General features: G+C 35.6%; 1 protein-coding gene across 8 annotated transcripts in view; it reads right to left on the reverse strand.

The window, feature by feature from the left end:
• The window catches only part of LOC128681331 (synaptic vesicle glycoprotein 2C-like), a 30,212-nt gene extending 12,127 nt beyond the window's left edge, over positions 1-18,085 (reverse strand). Inside the window, exons 1-15 of one of the 8 annotated variants that reach the window (XM_053765122.2) lie at positions 16,667-16,682; positions 16,042-16,173; positions 14,178-14,329; positions 12,793-12,944; positions 12,034-12,181; positions 11,484-11,646; positions 10,816-11,034; positions 10,209-10,329; positions 9,834-9,965; positions 9,153-9,245; positions 7,322-7,602; positions 6,085-6,296; positions 4,432-4,591; positions 3,699-3,842; positions 1,947-2,828 (exon numbers count right to left, since the gene is read on the reverse strand). In XM_053765122.2, coding sequence (XP_053621097.1) covers position 2,828; positions 3,699-3,842; positions 4,432-4,591; positions 6,085-6,296; positions 7,322-7,602; positions 9,153-9,245; positions 9,834-9,965; positions 10,209-10,329; positions 10,816-11,034; positions 11,484-11,646; positions 12,034-12,181; positions 12,793-12,944; positions 14,178-14,289 — 1,938 coding nt within the window. In that variant the 5' untranslated portion in view covers positions 14,290-14,329; positions 16,042-16,173; positions 16,667-16,682 and the 3' untranslated portion in view covers positions 1,947-2,827. Of the gene's footprint in view, positions 1-1,946; positions 2,829-3,698; positions 3,843-4,431; positions 4,592-6,084; positions 6,297-7,321; positions 7,603-9,152; positions 9,246-9,833; positions 9,966-10,208; positions 10,330-10,815; positions 11,035-11,483; positions 11,647-12,033; positions 12,182-12,792; positions 12,945-14,177; positions 14,330-16,041; positions 16,174-16,355; positions 16,748-17,750 lie in introns of those variants that run through there. The other 7 variants (XR_008406006.2, XM_053765126.2, XM_053765124.2 and 4 more) reach the window with 7 other exon arrangements.
• Positions 18,086-19,322: the final 1,237 nt, after the last annotated feature.

A 19,322-nucleotide genomic window follows, 5' to 3' on the forward strand; every position in this document is an offset into this window, starting at 1 on the left:
ATACCCTTTAATTTTTGACATACCTGCTACAGCGATTAGCCTTTCCCTTAAATAAACTGTAAATAAACTTGACTAGTGGTTATATATGGCTTTCAACTACATTATTAAAAATACTTAAAAGAAAAAATAGTTCATGACAAAATATGCATATAATTGGATGTGATTTTAAAGTGTAATTAATAATTTAATTAATTAAATATTAAAAATAAAGGATTCACATAAGGCAAGTCTAAACTATAACATAAAACCACCATATGTAAAACAATGTTTTAACACAGCGACATATAGGTACTAGTATATAATAAATTTTACCACCTTAGGGATGAAACTGAAATTGTTAGTGCTCACATTAAACAAGTATAAAGTTTTTACGTTCAGTGATTTAGTCACTTGGGATTTTCGACGAGTTCAATTAGTTGTAATGAAGGTATATTTATTATCGCTGTGTTGCCAACATTTATTCACTCCCACGCCACATTATATAATGAGAAAATGTCTTTTAATTCAACTAAGAAAACAGCAGTCTCTAATATATCACTTACGATATGGCAACTACACAATAATTTATACTAACTCGAGCCGAAAAATTGCGACTCGAGTGCCATTTTTATCACTAGGAAATTTAATAGCGCGACTTAATTTTATTTACAATTTAGTGAAGTCCGGATGATGTAGATTTTACATAGCCTCGATAGAGTAATTTATTTAATATTAAAATAGGGATTTTGGAGATTAAACTCTTTTGAAACATTGCAAAATTGCTACAATACGTTTAAAAAAACAAACAAACAGACATAGACGTATGTAATTATATAGAAAAAAAAATATTTTATCGAATAAATATTTAAAAGAATGGCCGATAAAGGTGTAAAACATTTATTTTAATATTTTGAATTCAAAAGAGTTCAAACCCCAGACACGACACATTAAGGAATGGCACTATAAGAGTGATATAAAACGCCAAGTCTACTATTTTACAGAGTTATGTTTGTACAAATTACATACATACATATTACTATAATAACAACCACGATGTCTTTCCTTCGGATATGTCAGCCTTCTGATCTACAATTAGACAAAAGTATTATCGCTCTTGTAAGGACTTTTCATTGCCTTTTCATTGGGGAAAAATTTAATGTTTCAAATTTACATCTAGCCCCAGAATTTAATACAAAAATAATTCACTATTTATTGCAAAGTTCGGATTACATTAAAGCTGATTACGATGAATATTGTATATTAAATGATTAGTAAAAAGTTACGTTGAAATATTCGAAGTATGTTCTAAAATACCATTTTGTTTGTTCAGTTTGATCTTTTCTCTGATAGCGTATTTTTACAGCAATACAATCGGTTATTATACAATTTAACTGCAATATAGCTGGGTTTACAGTATTTATTTCTAGAATGTATGACATATTGATAATCCGGATTATCCAATAACTTTGAATTACTCAACTGAATGTTTGTGTAAATCTTTATTAATTCCAATAGCTAAAATACCAGTAAGTGTTAAAACTAATAAACTCAAATTTTGAGTCTGGCTCAAAAAACAATGCTCATAAAAGTTTCCTCTTCATTCTATGTTTTAAAAGTTTTTGACAGTTTTTGTACACAACATATGTATATTATAACAGTTCAAACAGTTGTCCCCTTCTTTGTTAATAAATATGTTCTGATTAGTCACGGAATAATCATTCTTTGTTTTGTCTTTTTCCTGTTAGTTCATAACATTTTTGAGCAAATAAGTAAAAATAAAATCAAAGTAAAAAAATAATAATTGTCCAGATAATTTTGTTCTTTAAGAAAATTCAGTCAACATCATAATGCGATATCATATTAAATAGAATGTCTAAAAGAATATAATTTCGAATTTTAAATGGACCGCACTAAGCTTGTATCGCAGGTCCGATGGTGTTGTGCCCGTTTCTTTGTTTGTGAACAAAGAAACGGGCACAACACACCCAGAACCGCAGAAAAATATCTCTGATCACAGATTTAGATCTGTGATCACAAGTACAAATATTTGCCCGCGCTGGGCAATCGAATCCAGGACCTTCAGACGGCCGTGGCGACCACTACGCCACGGAGGTCGTCTGTGTTATCTAAATTGTTTAAATAAACCATAGTGATTGCTAATTGTTATTGCTCGTTCTACTATCTACCTACTCCTTATTGGGTTCAGTATAATTAGTAATATACGTGGTTACTTTGTGACTAACATTTAATCACTGGGTTAGCATTACGTAACATATTGGAGGACGTATCAAGATATTTATTGTTTATTAAATTAAATATCGTCAATTATTTTACACTAGCGACCTGACCAGACTTCGCTCGAGTGACACCAATAAATTATACTTAAACTTACCTCAAATAAAGAATTTTAAATTTATTTTTATTAAAGAGTCAATAGACCAATATATGAGCTTTATGTAACACCCATATTCAGGCTAGATTGTGGTCAAACGCATTCGATATTTTAAATAAAAATTTTATATTCGAAATTTGAGATCAACTTTCACTCGATACGTCCTCATAAACTAGTTACACACTGAGTATACAATCAATTAATCGAGCAGGGGCTTACCATCATCTCTTAACGCGATCACTTTACGACCTAAACTGATCTGCCTCGCAAATTAGTACCATCGACTTAATTTTTTGTATGAATGCGATTAATTTTAGGTTCCTAAATTTGAACTGAGTTGCATTGGAATCGTTCTGTGAAAGTTGATGGTAGCCCTACGGTCATCTATCGCTTTGGTATACTTACAAATGGCAAGTCTTGCATGTGATTGCTGTGATGCTTTGTCACCGTTTACAATCTGTGAAAGAAATAAGTTTTTTTTTACAAAATGTCATTCTTGACGCAAGATTTTATTGTCGTCATGTAGAGTTAAAATTTGTGTTGTTTAAGGCGCTTATGCGCAAATTGTCTGTTTCGCTAAATGTCTCCTAGCCGTAAAATGTATCTTTCTCGTAATTTATTTCTTTATTGGCACATTAACAATATAAACATAGGCATTACATTTTTACATTAAATATTAAGACAAGTTTTTACATCTTTTACAGACGTGCACGGCAATCCCTACAATTTTAATTACGCTTATACTTTAACATGCAATAAAATATATACCTAGTACACCTACATAGATATCTAGTATAAATAATAAAATAATCAACGGTCTAAAAATTTTTAGACAACTAACAATTTTTCTCCCAATGTATCTTTTACAGAATATCTCTTACAGAATATCTCTTACAGAATGACTCTTTCCCAAAATGTCGCGACAGGGACTTGCAATAGGAAACATTCTTAAATTGTTCAAAACTACGAGTACCTTTGTCTATAACTTTAATAAATAATTTCGCTTCGAAAATTTTGATATTTTATTTGTCGCAACATTTTGACATTGGCAAAATTATCATTAGCGGTCATTGACACGATATACCGCGCGGTGTTCGCTGTACACTGATTTTGATTATTTATTATTATTTTTTAATATTGAATATTTTCTCCAAAAATTCAAATTTTTACTCTGAAGTGACATTGATTGGGGTACCCTATGCATACCTAAGTATGCCGGAAATAGTGTTACATCCTGTATAGATAATCATCCAAGAGCCGGGTCGATCTGAAAAAGATCATTATCCATGTGACACACACGGACAACAGTACAGTACGGTATACATACTATCTCCTGGCCGCTAGCGCAGTGGCGGCGACGGCCAGGACGCAGCACAGCACGCAGCCGGCGGCGGGCGGCGCGGGGCCGCAGCCGCGGACCACGGCCGCACACATGTAGCCCACGGCTAGGATTAGCCCGTGTGCTGTGCATCTAGATATAGAAATATATATATAAATAAATAATTACTTATTTCTGAAATATTTTATTATTTTATACTATTAGCTTTTTTCCCACGGGAACGTTTCAATTTTTGCGGGATGACAGGTGCTCTATGTCCTTCTCTCAATAATGCATTGTCATCCGAACTAAACGTGTGTATAAAATTTCAGCTCAATCGGTTGAAGGTATGCCCGAGACAGTCACATTGGAAGTAAAATAAAAGTTTGTAATATGATTATATCAAATCTTAAGTACGAAGGGTCTGACACAAAATAATGCATTTCGCAAAACGTAAATTTCTCAAAATGCGCATTTCCGAAAATGCGCATACCCGAAAATGTTTTCTTATTTTACAATAGCTGCGGACTTCGCTCCCGTGAGAATTCTGGAATAAATAAAAATTACCCTATGTGTTATTCCAGGTTATATTATACCCGTGTACCAAATTTCATAACAATCGGTCCAGTAGATTTTGCGTGAAAGTGTAGCAAACATACACACATCCTCACAAACTGTCGCATGTATAATATTAGTAGTATACTAGAATATTGTAAGCCTATTTCAAAGACTAGCAACTTGCCTCAGATTAGCAGGGTAGGTCTCCACCACGAACACTCCTATAGTGAAGAATATCAGTGTTAGGAACAACCTGTACACAGCCTCTAGTATGTACAGGATGTGTTCCGTCCTGGCGAAGTACACAGCCGGCGATAGGAGGACCAGTGCAGCGCATTGCGGCACTGAAACAATGACAATTATTGCATTTAAATAATGAAATAAAGATATAATAATAAAGAAGATGTTATAAGAAATAAATATCAAATTTAAAGAACATTGAGAATATTTGAAATAATATTAGTAAGATATTAGGGCTGATAAGTGCTGAAAAACCTAGAGGATCTGAACAATCGGCTGATTGACCAAAATACACGTGAGGTCCAACAGAAATATAAACTTCAGAATTGTGACAATTTTGTAATGATCAAAAAGTTAAGCTAAAAAAAACTTTACACATTTCAAAGCACTATACAATTTCTTGAGCGACACACGATAGCGCTTTCTAAAACTAGATATCGCCATCTAGTGACATAAATATTCAATTTTAATATTGGCGATTAAACAGGACCATTAGTTCGGCCACGCGAACGAAGTCAAGAGCATCGGCTAGTTAGATAACTAGCCGATGCTCTCGACTTCGTTACGGTACATTATCTTCTAATGGTGAAAGAATTTTTGAAATCGATTCGGTAGTTTCGGAGATTACCCGCCCCAAACATACAAACACACTAACTCTCAAACGCTCTTTATATAATAGTATATCTATACTATTATATAAAGAGCGTTTTACGACGGACCAACGTGTTAATTAGGAAACATGTGGTTTCAACAACACGGGGCCACATGTCATACGGCACAGCCGAAACATTAAAAATAATGTTTCCCGGTCGATTAATTTCGAGAAACGGTGATTGATATTGATTGGCCCCCAAGATCGCCTGATTTGACAGCTCCTGACTTTTTTCTGTGGTGCTATCTAAAGGGACGTGTCTATGCTGACAGGTCAATGAACCGTCAGCAATTAAAACAAAATATTCGCGACACAGTCACTGAGATAAGACTGGAAATGTGTGAAAATGTAATGAAAAAAAAAAACGCACAGAAAAGGATTCGCATCTGCGATGCTGCTTGAGGTGGACATTTGTCTGACATCATTTTCCATGTTTAACTCCCGGCCGTGAATACTATATTCAACAAGGAATACTCATGGAATAAAATTACAAAACTAATGTGTATACCTGTTATCTCGACGACCTCGGTGGCGCAGTGGTAAAGTGCTTGCCCCTGAACCGAGAGGTCCCGGGTTCGATCCCCGGTCGGGTCATGATGGAAAATGATCTTTTTCTGATTGGCCCGGGTCTTGGATGTTTATCTATATATGTATTTGTTATAAAATATATAATCGTTGAGTTAGTATTCTATAACACAAGTCTCGAACTTACTTTGGGGCTAGCTCAATCTGTGTAATTTGTGTAATATATTTATTTATTTATAATACATTTATTTATATTTGGCCACCCTGTAGTATTCAAATAAAAACAAAACAAACAACAATAAACCAAGTAAAGAATAATTTTCACGCCTTACCAAAAAAAAAGGTTGGCCCACGCGAACGAAGACGAAGTAGTTGAAACAAACAAACAAAGAAACAACAAGAATGAACAAGTGTAGATACCGAGCGGACGCAGAGCCGCGGGCAGCAGCGCGAGCGCGGCGGCGGCGGCGAGCGCGCGCGCGGCGAGCGCGTGCTCCAGCAGGCGGCCCGCCAGCGCCGGCCGCAGGTCCGCGTGCCGCGGGCAGCCCAGCTGCATGCCGCGGATGCTCGTCGCGTTCAGCACGCATCCGTCGTCCAGTTCGCGACCCAATTCCATGTCTGTGTCGATTATTCTGTGCGAATACGGTGTATTACTGCACATTTATCCCGTCAGAGTACAGCACGTACACGTTACGTACACAAAAGCTTTGCCGCCTTTTGCTGTGTCGATTAAAACGTTTATTTTATAGTACTTTTAATCATTTCATGATGTAAGCATTCGTTTGTGAAAACATACAACAATGTAGCATATTCGGGTGTCGAAATATTGGGAAAAATCGTTTTCCATAAGATAAAAAAACTTCGAAAACTATGGTATACGCCTCACGCTATAAAATTTGTGACCCGACCGGGGATCGAACCCGGGACCTCTCGGTTCAGAGGCTTTACCCCTGCGCCACCGAGGTCGTCAAATGTTTGATGGTTTATTTAATTAATGTACTTTTATTGACATAAGACGTGATTTCAAATGAGAGTAAAATTGTCAAATTTCATGGTGCCCATTGAAAACTTGTATTAAAATTTTACAGATTATAGCAAAGCTTTCGACACGATCCAGCACGCAAAATTAGTTGAGAAAACACATAAAATTACAGTATACGCACCAATTTACACTGACGTTTTTATTAATGGCACGTTTTAAAAGAAAACTAAATTAAAAATTGAGCCAAAAAAAAATAAAATCACTAAAATTACGTATTGGGTTCCTCAGGGGTTACACCTAGATCCATTGATATTTATTATTTAATCTCAATAAACAAATCGAGTTATGTTATTTTCTGCCGCTACGCCTCGTATAAAATGCTTCGTTTTACTATCTTGGTATATAATCAACAGATTTTTTGTTGTGTTGACATTTCACATAATATACGAACAGTATTTTACATTATAGTGGCTGCAATAAATTAATGTATTATTAGCATATAATTATTACATTACAACATAAAACACGACTTTTAAATATAAAATAAAATTAGATGTTGTAAGTTGCACATACGATTTTCGCCAGAATGTCCGTTTCTCGAAGATTCCGAAGATCTTCTTACTAACAAATAATGTATGTATTTCTAAACAAATCATTTGAAAATGACATACTCACGTGCTATTAAAGAAGTAGCATCCTTCGAAAGCGGTATACGAAGTTTTAATGTTCAAAAACTGGACATTATCAAAAGAACAGTTTTTGAACGCGACATGAGACATCAGGGCGTCTCTGAACACGCATTTGCTGAAGGTCACGTTGTAAAATTCAATGTTTTCCAAAGTTCTATTGTAATGCTCCTCTGTTAGTGTCGTGTTGTGTATAATAGTCTTGGAGGCTTCGAAATCCGCGTGCTCCATGTCCAGAACCGTTGTCGGGATGTATGACGATAGGTAGAACTGGAACAAAACACAACAATTAAAATAATAAAATAATAACAATAAAAGAACAGAGGGCGCCCGTGGCTACGTATTTTTTCGTGACAAAGTTTCACTTCGACTGATGTGTGAATCGACTGATAAAAGGTAACTACTTCCGGCAGTCCGCCTAGTACCTATTTAGAGTTCCTCGCGCTAAATGTGAAAGAACCATAGATTTGTGTGTTTCTTCCCCAGCCGCGTCGGAGCCGAGGGTCCACTTGCCTACTTTTTCTTCTACTCTTCGCACTGTATGTCGTTAGACCATCATTGCTAAAACCGCTTTTCGAGATTAATCTAAAATGCAGCACCGTGTGAACAAGTAATAGTAAAAAAATTAAATAAATAAAGTACTCATTGTACCATACCATACATCGCGATAGTTAAGATTTTCTTTTAAATTATTAACATCAATTTATTTCATTAATTGAAAAACGTAAACAACAATCTATAAAGATTTCACATCAAACTTTTTTATGAGTAGGTAATAATAAATCATACAGAACCATGAAATTGACACTAAAAATAATAGGCAATATTTCATTCCATCCATCTCTTTCTATCCTATTTCTTTCACATTCACACAGGCGCACACGTTATTTTAAAGATCAGATTCGCAGAATAGATATCTATTCTGCGAATATCTCCCTAAATTGGAACCTAATTGTTTACTTTGTAATAATTTTAAAAGTTGAATTGCTTCAATTGTCAATATAAGATAAAATTTCTTATCATTGCTTTTACTTACGTTTCCAATAGAGACAGTTCCGTAAAAAGCGATCTCGCATGTATTTCATAATTAAACAGTTAATATTGTCCTCTCAGAGGCTCAAAGATAAGATCTTTGGCATAAAAGCCATGTTTGAATTTTCATCATAATTTGCACCAATCCTGGTACTGAGGTCAATGAACACTAAGTTGTACAGAATGAAATCAGCTGTTCCAGGGTTGGCACTGCACTAATTTTACCATAATCTAAAATCTTAATTAACTCCCTATTGTGACGCTTTTTCCACATGGAAATATTTTTCTGAGAATGTGGATACGATACCCATCTACCATTTTCGGCTTTATATACCATTGACCAAACACCTTGTATGTATATATTAGCACTCTGTCCCGTTTCTTCTCATGTATTTCTAATACTCATTTCTCTTTCTTGTACGAGCGAAACGAATGATATGAAAAGTCTATATCTGTTTACGGCACAGTTGTATTTTAGCGTTTGGTCCCGCCCTAGAATAGGACCACTTCATGGACGTTGTAAGAGGCGACTAAGAGACACAAAGCCTTAACAGTTGATAGGCAACGATAGCGTTCCCAAAGAGGGTTGACGTCAGGCTGCTAAAATCATAACCAAATCTTCTAAATTTTTACGTTCATTTTTTTAGGCTTTGGGGCGTCACAACTCCGAATCTAACCGGGAACACGTCAAGATGAGAAAGAGAGAGAGACTTTAGTGTAGTTTAGTGTTTAGAAAGTACCTAGTCTTTGAAATTATTTAGTGCAAAACTGTGTGTTGAGACGTTCACCTGTATAGCTAGCGTGAACACCATGACGCCTCCCAGAGACAGCGTTGTATTTCTATAAGGAGTCGAGAACAGCTGGAAGAACGACTGCCAGAACTGCGGACAAAACATCACAAATCAACTATGGAATCAATTCTATGTAATCGGACACAAAATCATAAGTTATTTACACATTATCAACTGTCCTCACGGAATACTTTCGGAATATTTTCTATTTTAATTTGTTGTGTGTTTTATATCTATTTTTATGTATCGGCACTCGATCATAATCATAACCTTTTTTTTGTATATTTTTGACACGTACTTTATATATTTTGTTATGTTACTAGAAAAATCAATAACGATAAAAATTTCAAGTGTTACCAAAACACAAAAACAAATTTGTATACTAGCCAAATTTGTTTTTGCTGCACTTTGCATAACAAAATAAAACATGCTTAGGTAAAAAATAAAAGAAATAAAACTTAAATATAGTTTACTTCGTTATGTAAGCTGCCTTCACTCACCATCTTAACACTGTCATCAAGACAATATGCGTGACGACGGTCTGACAACTAGGGATGCCGACGACCGTGCGGATCGGAGACGAAACAGTAGGTAAGCGGACACTGGGCTCCGACGCTCAACCAGCCGTTGAGGATGGAAGAAACCGGGAAAATACTCAGGTGAGAGAGAGAGACTCACCATCTTGACGCTGTGTCGGACGTGGTGAAGGGCGGGCGGGCGTCGTTTCCCCGGCAGCGCTAGTTCCGAAGCCCTGTAGGGCTCCGCTGACCGTTTACCGCAGATACGCAGCTGGTTACCGCTGTGGATGCTCTGCGAAAACATTTTATTTCAATTAAAATTTTATTGCACGAAATGCAGTTTTTTAAAGTACAATTATTAATATGGCATTAAAATCTGCCAAAATAAAAACACAAAACACATAAAAATTACACTAAATAAAAATTAATCAATTTAAGTTACGACTACATATAGATAATAATACATAATACGATAGACGATATTAATTTCGAGGTATGGATGTACGGAACCCTAAAAACGTCGCAACTATCTCACCTGGTAGACCATCATGGCGTCCACCTCCCTCCCGACGTCCAACAAGAAGCGCGGCGACTCCTGCGTCCAGATCAGACTGATTAAGGACGCTAAGATCGGCAGTGTGCATAGCAGTAGGTACCTACGACAATACCAACGTAAAAATACCAAATTTTCATCACCAAACTACCAATGTATTGAAAAACTTGGGTTTACACGTGACATTACTTAAACCAGTGTTAAATATTTTGGACCTTGCTTGTTTTTTTTTTTGTCATTATGTAAACGTTTGTATGCGTAATCGCATTAATAAATATTTCCATTCCACTATTTTGTATTATTCAATCAATTTAAATACTTGCCAGTTTCTAAACATGAAAATGGAACGCAAATTTGTGTCAACAGTTCATCCGTGTCTCACTGCATTATTTCTTTTTTCTAGAGATTTAAACATAAAATACTGGCCAGTTATTTTTGCCAACTGTGTGCCACGCTAAATTTTTTCGTCTTCCCAGAGCTTTAAAAGTAAAATAATTGCCAGTTACATTCGTCAACTCGGTGGCACAACATTTTTTTTCTTTCTAGAGCTTTAAAATAAAATACTGGCCAGTTACATTTGTCATCTCACCTGTGCCAAGCGCTGAAGTGTTCCTTATTTTCGATCAAAGTGCTGGCGCCAGTCAGTGGCAGCACAGCATTAGCTAACACATGCGCCAGCCACACGCCCGCGCCGCTGCACAACAGCACCACCGCGAGGGCCAGTTGCCGGCGCGGCCGGCCGGCGGTCTCCGCTGTGTATGTGTATGTTGTGGGGACAATGCCGCCTGAACCTATGGCTGAGCAGAATCTGGAAAAAACGTTTTTACATTAATACTAGCGACCCGACACGGCTTCGCTCGTGTAAAACATTCAAATTTTACGACCCATTATGCACCTAAAATAAATTGGTGGAAACTGTACAAAAATCCGTTTGGTGGTTTTTGAGTTTATCGTGTTCATACAGACAAACGCGACAGAGGAGTTCTTTGTAAGGATTTATGCTGTTATCGCGGACAATAGCTTAGTTTTCACGAGCAGGAGCACTCTCCAAGAGAAACCTAAGGAACATACCGAGAAACAAAACAAAACTTACCTAGGCATAATAAAAGTCCCGTATATAAATAAACTGGCGAGAAACTTAAAGAACATACCGAGAAACATAAGACATAACTTAGCTAGCTATCATAAAAATTCCATATGTATCTAAACTGACGAGAAACCTAAGGCACATAACGAGAAACATAAGACAAAACTTACCTAGCCATCATAAAAGTCCCGTATGTAGGCATGAAAGCGGCGATAGCGGCGAAAACAGCATTGACAGCGAGACACGACAGCAGCGTGCGGCGGCGACCCAAGCGCTCGGAGAGCACGCCCCAACCCACTGAGCCCAGCGAACAACCCACTAAGCTTATTAGCACTGAAAACACAATAATCATTATATATTGTCCTCATTGGCCCACTGTTGGGTATAGGCCTAAATAGAAAAAGAAAATTAAAATAGAAACAAAATAAAATTCTTCAGTTGTATCCAATTGGCTCATCGTAAACTTAAAAGTAATTATAGAAATGTTATACTTAATTGTATATTATGTTATAATAATGCATAATGTATCGTACCGATATTATAAAAGTAAAAATTTACGAGGATATATGTGTATGTTTGTTACACTTTCACACAAAATCTAAAAATATTCGCGTGCGAAGCCGCGGGCAACAGCTAGTATTCCATATAGAAAACAAGAAATCATAACAATACAGACTTCTGATTTCAAATTTTATCAAACAGACACACAGAGACACATACCAAGCCAGTTCTTCTCGTGCGGAAGTATGCACAGCTCCATCTCAGCTGAGGGCAGTATGAACGGAATGGCAGCCAGTTCCAGAGCTGCCCCCATGTTCGCGAGACCTGACGCGAGCACCACTCGGGCTTGTGATAGACCGCAGCCGGCCTGGAATTAATATCCTTTGAATTTATGGGAGCCTCGTATCGGTAGTCCGTCATATATTTTAATTACTATTGTCCCACAGCTGGGCAATTTTTGTCCATAGCTGTCGCTCATTACATTGATTTATTCGTAGTTTCAGTTTTCCATCATATTAATATTAATAACAATTTACATTGTGTTTCAAATTCAAATCTTAAATTCAGAAATTAGACCTTCGCACTTTTTCACGTATATAACTATATATAAGTATAGTGACGAATATATTACAATTATAGGGCAATATTTGATTACAGTCTGTATTGTTAGTATCATCTGTATTACTAGTTCCATCAGTAAATGTAAAACCAAATAAAAGCTAGTGAGTACAGTCGGGGCCAGATAATCCTGACCCTGTAGCCGGTAGCAAGATACTAAGATGCGGGTCATCTTTATCTGCGCTTGACTGTACCAGTCTCCACGCGTCTTCATGCTCTACTTGCATTATTATAGTCTAGGAGCTCGTCTCTCTCGTTTTCTGCCATCTGGATTAAGGTCTGTGGGGTTAACAGATATGTCCGCTGTATTGTTGCACTCACCACTGTCTACTAAGCCTTGAAAAATATCTTGTAAAGTACCTGTCTCAACGCGTCTTCATGGAACTGCTCCAGCACACTCGCGTCATTATAGTCCAGGAGCTCGCCGCTCTCGTTGCTGCCATCTGGATTATGGTCCGGAGGGTTAGCCGCCATGTCCGCTGCGTGGTTGGGCTCGCCGCTGCCTTCTGGGCCTGAAAATATGCTTGATCTAAGTAAATGCACTTTATCACTTTATTGCACCAAAAACTAAAAAAGAAATCACTTGATTAATGGACGGCTCCTGTAGCAGTCCTGCGCCTGCTAATGTGTTAACTTATATTATTTGATCACCAACAACTTTGTGCGATTCAAGAAAAAAATTGCATCAGTTAAAATTGTCGTCTTGGCGCAAAATGTCCTTTTCTCACAATGTCCTTTCTCATAATGTCCTTTTAATAAAAAAAACTGTTTTAATCAGTTGCTTATCTAAATTATCATCAAAAACACATAAATACATTTTGAGAATAGGACATTATGAGAAAAGGATATTTAGAGGAAAGGACATTTTGAGACAGGACATTCTGAGAAAGAACATTTCGAGAAAAGGACATTATGAGAAAAGGATATTTTGCGCCAAGACAAAAATTGTTGTGATTAGAAAGACAGCACGGCACAAAATCGTTGCTTTCAACATAGTGGCTAGCTTTGAAACTTGACGTGTTCTAAGAACAATCTAATAATTCAGTTTAATGACCTCTCTGATCAATAAATCCAATTAAAATATTCTATTAATAGCTAGTTATTCGTTGTGGCAATGATTCAGTGGTTAAGGTGCCTGCTGTGATCGAAAGGTCCCAGGTTCGAATCTTACTCGTGCTATATGAGTTAGATAACGCTATAACTGATCCCGGCAGAAGGGGCAACCCCATAATGTGGTGGACTGATATTGTCAAGGTTATGACAATGTCAGATTATTGTCATATCCGAAGTTTAAAGAAGCCGAAGAATACGCGAAGTGTAAAAGAACTAAGCTGAGGAAACAACCTAGGAATGCGTTTAGATGAGACAATAAGAGGGAGTGAGATGTCGACACTAACCGACACTGTGCTCAGTGTACGTCACCTTGGAGCTCTCATTTTACACTATGCTGTATTGTAGCTGGAACATAGTTGTCCACATATGACGCCACATACTCTCATCTCTGCATGTTCTTGGTTTCGTTCGGGGCTGCGACGCTGCGAATCCCGGGGACAACGTAAAAAAATGACAGTAAAAATTCTGAACATTTGGCTGTGATTTTACAACCAACCACCTGCCTGACGTCAACACTCCTCGGGAATGCTTTTGTTGGCTATCAGCTGCCTGGGTGTCCCTTAGTCACCTCATATGACAGTATGACATGCACAGGAGGATATGGAGCTATTCTAGGGCGGAACCACACATACCGACTCTGCTCTCAGCGTACGTCATGGTGCGCGATATAGCTCCGAAGCTCAGCTTTGAGGAGCTCTCAGAGTCGGAGCGCGCGCGCACCAAGCACGCCTGCTCCTCCGCCATTTTTATCTAACTCTACTCTATGGTATCTTGAACGAAGCATCTGCAACGGGCAATACTTTTATAATGCCGGCTATATTATCTGTAAACATTTAGTCAAATTTTCACAGATTCCGCATAGTGTATGCCGAACCTGCGAAACTTTGTCAATGCGTTAAAAATAGCTTTCATCACGTACAATGCTTGTACATTCGCGTCGGCATCTATCCAAGTCTATACACGAAAAAATTTAGGTACTGCTCATGGGATTTAATATACAGGCAAGATTCTTTTTGTTTTCATATTCAAAAATCTTTATTCAAATTAGGATGATATACAGCACTTATTGACGGGAAGATTTTAAACTAAGTCTACTGTTTACTACTGCAATTTAATTAAAATTAAGACTCCATTTTATTATATGTCAAAGCTAAAAGGTTTCAGAAGTGGGGGCTCAAAATTAAGTGTATTTTCTGCCTCATTTTTTAATATGCCTATGAATCTGTAAAGTTGAGAACTTACTATTTATAATAGTATGTGTTAGAGTTGATGCAAATACATTTTTAATTATTTTCAAACCTGGAATAACACACAGGGTACTTTTTATATTCCGAATTTTCGACGGGAGAGAAGCCCCGGGGCGCAGCTAGTATAAAATATATTTTATAGCCAACTTGAAGCATAATTTACTCAATAACTTGTTTACTTCCAAAGCATAAATAGGATAAACTGGTATTGGTAACAATAGCTATAAATTGAAAATGAAATTATGGTAATACTGCATTATCAGCAGATTATACTTATAAGTAATTGATTAGTCACGATTGCTGAGAAAAACTAAAAACACAAACAATACAGTTAATAATGTACAACAACCAACTAAATGAAATGTGCATGTGCCACATGAGTTTGTATACCACTCTCATTCATTTGTTAGTTTTAAAAGACCACTACTTACTTCCGGTGAAGGAAAACATTGTAAGAGAGCTTGTAATTGATGTTTTATCAGTGATATTGGTATATTCATTATATTGATTATTGTGAAATAAATAATTGTAATTGTGTTGAGAAGTTAAAGTTCCTTCTCAACACATATGCCATATTTGTACAGCAAAAATAAGTAACATTTTTGCTGTACAAATATGGTACAAGTGAATTAATTTTTTTTTTAAATCTATTTTTTGTTGAGGCTTCAGTTGCTTGGTGCGACTATGCCAGCCTCATGGGGAAATTCCATTTTATTTGCTATTATGTCTGCCTTTGCATCATCACCCCTCTCCAGAATGTATTGATACATCTGGCCTCCCGAGACAATGGTTTGTTCAACGTAATGTTGATCTCACCATTGCCCAAAGAGAGATCACGCAGGAGTTTATTTCTTAAGCTTGAGTACTGATCACATTCCAACAAAACATGAAGCAAATCTTCAGTTTTATTGCACACATTACATGCATAAGTGAATGAATAAATGAAATAAAACTATTTCTCAAATATAATTATTTCTTGGATCAAGGGAATAATAATAATTAAGTTGTAATGTGCAATGTTGCTGATCTTTAAAATGCTTCAATGTATAATATCTCTTAGAAATTCTCGAGAAATTTCTTCAGAGAAATCTTGAGGAATTACTGATGAGAATATCTGATTGATGATGATTTTTCTGAAAAATTTCAAGCCGAGAAACTTCTGACAAAGAATTTCTTGGTGATATATCTAACCTTAAGATAATTTGAAATTTTATAGTTATAATAAATGTTTTCACACTACTCTTTTTACCTTATGGTCCAAAGGCCTGAATCAGATAACTTTTGCCAAAAACCACCTATTGTTCACTTACTTTAATTAAACAAAGTTAATACATATTTATCTCACTACATTTATTTTAAAACTTGTCTATTTCCGTATTGTCTGCAACGAAAACCTGTACTACAACTTTGCGGGGGGCTTACAGTTCAATGCTCCACAAAAGAAAAACATTTATTACGATGTAAAATGAAAGCCTTTGACACTATAGGTCGATAAAGTATCTATAAATAGGGGACAAAGCTCTATTTGCGTACACGTACGATAAACATACACTAAATACCTACCTAAATAATTTATTGGGGTTTAGTTTGATTATAGTACAGTAGGTATGTACATACGATATGATACGAAGATTTTGACAATTATTAGAAACTTACATTTTGATTCAAACTTAACAGAAAACTAGGATAAAATATTGTTATCAGTCCCAGATTTTAACAATTCTAATATTATTACGTAAATTAAAACTCGAAACAATTGACTTCACGAAACAAAATATGACAGACTGCTAAACAAAATGTAAGAAGGTAAGAGGGTTTAGGGGAAATAGTTCAATTCACTATTATAATACAAAATAAAATGTTTGAATATATACACTTATCCTCTTCATTCTTAATATAATTTTGCCAAGTTAAAACAGTAAACAGTATCAAATCAACATCTACAAATTTTGGTGGGTTTATATTTGGAATGAATGATTATTGAAAAGTGAATGTATTTAGTAGTGAAACTACTAGTGATGTACCTATGTTGTATGGTTTGGCCATGGATTTATTAAACGGAGTACCTACTAATTCCATGGATTTGGGATGTACAGGTTCGATAGGTATTTAAATAGTTCCATTTGGATAGATGACACGGACAAGAGAATTACTCTACCAGATTATTATATATTATCTTTCTGACTCATGATTTTAAAGGTTCGTTCAAGACGCCCAGCAAATTAAAATACCGTACCAAAAATGTAAATAAAGTGAGAAAAAAGAAGTTATTCACAATATATGGTTAGATTAATATTTAGTGAAATATAATATATTGATATAATATATTTATTGCATATTGCATCATAAGTTATCTAAATAAATTGACCAAATAAAAAAAAATACAAACTAGCCTTTGCCCACAGTTCCACCAGTGATAGTCTATGTTTGACCTCAGATTATTTACTATATTTATTCCAAAATTACATCAATATCGGCCCATAAGTTTAGCCATGAAAGCTTGACAGACACATATCCTGATCTGTGCCTGTATTGTTTCCATACTTAAGTAATAATATTATAGTATGGAAATATGGATTAGTAATTGATTTGACTTTTATTAAGCATATAGACACCTCAACATATAGAACATATAGAAACTTCAACTAGAAAACATATTCGGTGAGCTAATCAATATTTATAATAATATAACTACACATTTATACTCATTGATTCTAAAAACTACCCAAGGAAATAAGCTCACATATATAATAGTTTTATGTACAAGGCAGGGCAAGGCAATTTCCCTGTACATAGTGTAAATGTAAGGGGGAGGCCTTTATCTAGCAGTAGAACATTATTATCCGCAAGATAACCAAAATAATAATTCTATGGTTAGGTGTATATCCATATATATTCTACTATATTATTAACTAAACCATAGTGAACAAAATTCAAGACTAAATATACGAAACTTACAATATCCAAGCATTAAGCAATAATTACTTTATTCTGCACTTATAACAGACACTGAAAGCGGTGCTACACTTGACTGCTGCAGACTATTATTATAATATTGTACAAAATTACATTGTGATTATTTTATTGCTCGTGTCGAGTGCAAAACTTTGAATAAAATTGAACTGTTTAGAACCTGCACACGTTAAAAATACACATTGTCATTAGTTGATTTTACAAAATATTAGCTTCACGGTAACATTTAGGTGAAGTGCAAGCACAAGAACACATTTTGCGGATGTCGTTTAACACATTCACCCAATTTCGCAACACCGGACATTGCACACAAGGTTCCACGAAAAATCAATATGGTAGGATCCGATTCATCAAACGTAGATTCATATGAAATACGGAAAAAAAAAAAACTGAACATTTACACTTATGAAAATAAGTTTATCTTCAGTATTCAAGTCTAGGTATTAGAGTAGTATATTTACTTTAATGACTGTTATTTTGAAATTCACTGCTCTGCTGCTATCAGTTCCCATGGGCTGAACTAACAGATTACGTTAGATGCCTTTAGGCAACTTAAATAAATTTTACACCAGTGTTACTAATAAAACACTTGCCAAGAAGAAGAATAGGTCTTACAAACATGTTGAAGTGAGTTCAAGTGAGAAAGGACTGATCCTACACAAAAAATCCTCTTATGTATTTCAGAGCGATCTGCAGAGTTTAAGGTCAAGAAAGAGATACATATATGTCGGTAAATAGAATAGACAGAGACATAGCATAATGGCCAAGGTAACATAAATGGTATTTATTAAGTAGGATCTATACATTGTAACTTCTGATAGATAGATAAGTGCCCAGTAAACTCCTCTATAAGTACAAGTTTGACACAATAATTAGTTCGCTTTTTCTAAAAATTAATAATATAAGTAAGTACCTATCTCATGAACGCATAAAAAGATTTTTTTTATACATCCATGACTTGTCTATTAAGATTGGATTTCTGGAATATCACACCAAATTGAAACACAAATCAAAACTATATTAAGCATCATGATAAAAGCAATACTAGGTACAGTGGGTGCTTTATTTTATTCATGGTGCTATATTGCATAAGTAATTAAAAATAATTTGAGTTTGTTTTATTAAATCTTCCTTATCCTAAGTGATGTCTTTAGATGTTATTCTCTGGTATATCTTTATAAATATTGATCGTTAAATTTACAGATATACGCATGCGCGTTTTATATGAAATCTACACATGCGCAGACGATATTTTTACTAATTTTCTGAAGCTACAATAGGGTGGTTCACACAGCGTTTCGACCGGTGCGGCGGCCGCGCTGTCATTACGATCCGTCAATTTTCTTGAGGATGGACTCATTTCCACAATAAATCATTCATTAAATTGATATACATACTAGTATACATAGTACTGATCAATGATTTCAAAGTCAAATAGTAAAATTATGCCAAATTTGACAAATATAGTAATGACAGTGCGGCCACCGCGGTCGTAACGCTCTGAAAAGCATCAATAGCGTCGCGAAATGCAATACATATTATGATCAATATCATCAC

This window comes from Plodia interpunctella, chromosome 27 (genome assembly GCF_027563975.2).
Source record: "Plodia interpunctella isolate USDA-ARS_2022_Savannah chromosome 27, ilPloInte3.2, whole genome shotgun sequence".
In the NCBI taxonomy this organism is placed as follows: domain Eukaryota; kingdom Metazoa; phylum Arthropoda; class Insecta; order Lepidoptera; family Pyralidae; genus Plodia; species Plodia interpunctella.